The following is a 4,123-nucleotide window of genomic DNA, read 5'->3' as shown; positions in this document are numbered from 1 at the left end:
CTTACTATGTTTCGGGCACTGTTCTAAGTGCTGGGATAGACGCAAGGTAATCAGGTTGGACACAGTCCATGGTCCAAATGGGACTCAGAGTCTTAATCTCTATTTTACAGAGGCGGTAACTGAGGCACTGAGAAGTTAAGTGATTTGCCCAAGGTCATATAGCAGACAAATGGCAGACCCAGAAGTAGAACCCATGTCCTTCTGACTCCCAGGCCCATGTTCTATCCATTAGGCAAAACTGTCTGTCCATGCTTGCCAGCTGTTGGGGATGCACTCGTCATTCAAGACCCCAGGATCCCTATCATTTGGGGATAATGTGGAGTTTGCTGTGACCTTGGGCAAAGTCACTTAACTTCTTTGAGACTCAGTTACCTAATCTATAAAATAGGGATGAACTGTGTCCAAACTGATTAGATTGTATCTACCCCAGTGCTCAATACAGTGCCTGGCACATTGTAAGTGCTTAACAAGCAGCATTAAAACAACAAAAATTAAGGGTGTGAGATCCAAGATTAGCATGGCCTGTCCAGAGACCTGAGATATCTGTCCATCCTTGTCATGTGCCTTCACTGCATCAGTTAATCAATCATATTTATTGAGGTCATATTTATTGAGGATCATTTATATTATAAATTTTATAAAATCAATCATATTTATTGAGGACTCACTGTGTGCAGAGCACTGTACTAACCACTTGGGAGAATAAATTTTACAGTATAACAGAGTTAGCAGACACATACCTGTAGTCTATATTCTTAGTAATCACTGCAAGTTACAAGTAATGATCTTTGGCTCTTCTGTGCATGTTTGCTGTCACTCTTTTACATTTTCCCAGGTTGTATCATCTGTGCTAAGAGCAACTGTTCTCATGAATAGAAGGAAAGAGCTGGTTCCCAGCTTGAAACCCAGAGTTTTCCTAGTGTTTCTTGTGCATGCTCACTAACTAGCTGCACTCTGAAACCTACTCAGGAGACCTCTAGAGTTAAGACCGATTCCCGACTGAACCAGGGGCCTGATCACTGGGCTGGCAGAAAGCACCTCTGTCCAGAGATCTCTCTGACCATCAAACAATAGGGGATATAATGTCCAAATTGACATTTTTTTCTACAAGTTAGATTAATACTCTGAATCCAAGTAGTGTCTGTTCTTTTCAGCAAATGTTCAGAGTAGGTTGGGCAAAGGAGCCTCAGAAACAGGAGGGAGATCAGTAATCCAATCTGCTTACAGCTGACCATTCAATCTTGGACACTGGCAGCCTCTGCCATAAATTGGTTTAGGGATCCAAATGCTCAAAGACAAATCTGCCTAGGCATTAGGGAAGATAGAAGTTCCTTCCCTCATCTGGCATGATCCAATGCTCAAAGACAAATCTGCGCAGTCTTTGAGGAAGGTAGGTGTTCCTTTCCACCTACAGCCTGATGTACAAACATGTTGAAATTCAGAACATTATAATAACCATCAGCTTACATTTATTAAGAAACAAAGAGAGTCTAGTATGGGGCTGCTATCGTACTACTGTCTTGAAAGTTCCCAATCAGCCAATCAATCAGTGATATTTGCTGAGTGCATAGGATTTGTAGAGCACTGTACTAGGTGCTTGGGAGAGTGCAATACAATAGAGTTGGTAAACACATTCCCAGTTTTCAAGGAGCATACAAAGGAACTAAATCGTTCTAGGGCACAACAGTCTCCATATGCTTATGAAGGGGAAAAACTGAGAAACTAGAGCTTATTTAGAAAGCTACAACTTGGTTATGGAAAAACATACTGAGAGTTCATCCCTGAAGAGAGTAAAAATGAAGTTAATTTTCTGGGGTAGGAAGGTGTCCAGAGCTCTGACCTCATGGAGTTTGCTGCACTAAATCTCAGCTTGAGGAAGCAAGTTTTGGATGAAAAGCTAGGTTTAGAAAGGATTAGATTTCAACTATCAGCAAGTCTGTCCAACGTGTTCCGGTGCTAGCTGGGAACTGGGCCAGCACTGCAAAGCTATCCACCTGACTTCCCCTTCAAGAGCAGCAGGGAACCAGACTTGGAAACTGGATCTTGCTCCTTTTTGTGCTCTCCTGGACCTCGCACTGACATGGGGTGACTGAGTAAGAAAGTCTCTTGCCACCACGGTGGACCCAGGGTCACTTTCTCTTGCCAGCCAACCCGATCAGATTCAGGATCCCGAGTTTGATCTCCCTAGTCCTCAGGGCGTACACTATGGGGTTGAGAGCTGGGGGGATGACACTGTGCAGAACATTGAGGAGGACAGGGATGAAGGGCACCATCCTCTTTGCAGTGTGGGTAATGGGCAAGACGACAATTGCTGTGTAGAAGAAGAGGATGAGGATGATGTGGGAGCTGCAGGTGCTCAGGGCTTTGGAGGCGGCTTCGGCCGAGTGTAACTTGAGTACCGCCCGCAGAATCAGGGCATAGGAGACAATGATGAGACCCACATCAATGCCCAACAAGAACCAAGCTATGGTCAACTGGAAAATGCTGTTGGCCTTCCTGTCATCACATGCCAGGCTGGTGACAGCCAGGTTGGAGCACAGACAGTGGTCAATCTCATTTCTGGAGCAGTAATTACGTCTTGCAGCCAGGATAGGAACTGGAATGGCTAGGAGCCCAATCCTGAAAACCATGAACATGGTGGCCTTGAGAACAAAGCCTTCTGTGATGACAGAGGGGTAGCGGAGGGGGTGACAGATGGCCACATACCTGTCAATTGCCATGCATAAGAAGATGCCGGATTCCAGCCCCATAAAGGTGTGAATAGCATAAATCTGAAAGAAACATTCTTGGAGGCTGATAGTGCGGGCATTGAACCAGAGCATGGCCAGGATCCTGGGCATGATGGTGGTGCTCAGACCCATGTCCACCAGGGCCAGAACAGCCAGGAAATAGAACATAGGCTGGTGCAGAACCATTTCCTGCCATATAGTGAGCAGGATCATGGCATTGGCCAAAAGGGCTGAGAGATAGAGAAGGGCCAATGGAAGGGAGAGCCAGTGCTGCCAGCTGTGAATGCCCGGGAAACCCATTAGGATGAACTCTGTGACCTGGGGACTAGAGCCATTGGAGGCCCCGATGGACACAAACATCCTTTTAGGATGCATGGGCTGATCACAGCATGTCTTTGAAGAAACTGTCTTTGTATTACCCAAACCTTCTAATTCCTTTGAATGAGGGTCCCCATTGAGATCTCTGGGAAAAAATAACTAACCAAAAATGGTTTGATTGTCTCTCTGACAATCTACTTGTCTTGTGCATCTGGGAGATTTAACCTAGAAGGCTTCACTACTGGAAAAATACAAGTCTTCCGGCATTTGGAATGAGTGGGAAACTAAAGAGGAGAAGACGAAATCAGCAAGAGGCAACAGCAGAGTATCAAGCTATGCTCCATTACCAGCAAAATGGTGCATGGAAATATTCTCAGTGCCTGGTAGATAGCTGAAGAGAGTTTAGTGGCTGACCCCAAAGGTAGTAGAAGTGATCTGGAAAAAAGGAGAAGGGAAAGCTTTGGTGCAATTTCGAATGGCCAAAAAACCCAATCGTTTTACCCAAGTAATAGTTGTAATGATAATATTTACTAAATACTTACTGTGTGGAGAGTATTGTACTGAGTCCGGGCAAAGTATACAGAGGTGGGAATGAAGGTCCGTCCTTGTCCCTTGGGCAGGTTAACAATCTGAGAATACAAAAGGGGGAGAGGAGCTGGAGACAAAACATATTAGGAGTGATAAAACTATAAACACCAAAAGAGGGTAAAACATAAAGCCAAACGAATGTAACAAACACAATAACTGGCAAGGTTCTGTGGCTGAAGGATCACTATTTCAGGCTCCATTCATTCAATAGTATTTATTGAGCGCTTACTATGTGCAGAGCACTGTACTAAGCGCTTGGGATGAACAAGTCGGCAACAGATAGAGACAGTCCCTGCCGTTTGACGGGCTTACAGTCTAATCGGGGGAGACAGACAGACAAGAACAATGGCTCAGAGTCCAAGCCTCACCCACAGTCACAGGGGCTGCCAGACCCGCCACAGTCTCCCTGGGGTTTTGTGGAGACCTCATGCTACAGGTGCTCTTGTCCCTTCCTCTGGGATAGAGGAAGGCAGGATGAGGTGCAATCT

The 4,123-nt window shown here is 45.4% G+C and overlaps 1 protein-coding gene across 1 annotated transcript; it reads right to left on the bottom strand.

Moving 5' to 3' along the window:
* Window positions 1-2,129: 2,129 nt before the first annotated feature.
* Window positions 2,130-3,104, bottom strand: LOC100087674 (olfactory receptor 688-like). Its single transcript, XM_001517502.3, has one exon. The coding sequence runs from the start codon at window positions 3,102-3,104 to the stop codon at window positions 2,130-2,132; it is 975 nt and encodes a 324-aa protein (XP_001517552.3).
* Between the last annotated feature and the right edge of the window lie 1,019 nt (window positions 3,105-4,123).

Source organism: Ornithorhynchus anatinus, chromosome 2 (assembly GCF_004115215.2).
Source record: "Ornithorhynchus anatinus isolate Pmale09 chromosome 2, mOrnAna1.pri.v4, whole genome shotgun sequence".
NCBI classification, from domain to species: domain Eukaryota; kingdom Metazoa; phylum Chordata; class Mammalia; order Monotremata; family Ornithorhynchidae; genus Ornithorhynchus; species Ornithorhynchus anatinus.
The sequence above is the reverse complement of the archived record's forward strand: the minus strand, read 5'-3'. Positions and strand labels throughout refer to the sequence as shown.

What these genes read in the sequence shown, in the direction of transcription:
- LOC100087674 (XM_001517502.3), bottom strand. Translation starts at nt 3,104, where the DNA reads ATGCATCCTAAAAGGATGTTTGTGTCCATCGGGGCCTCCAATGGCTCT.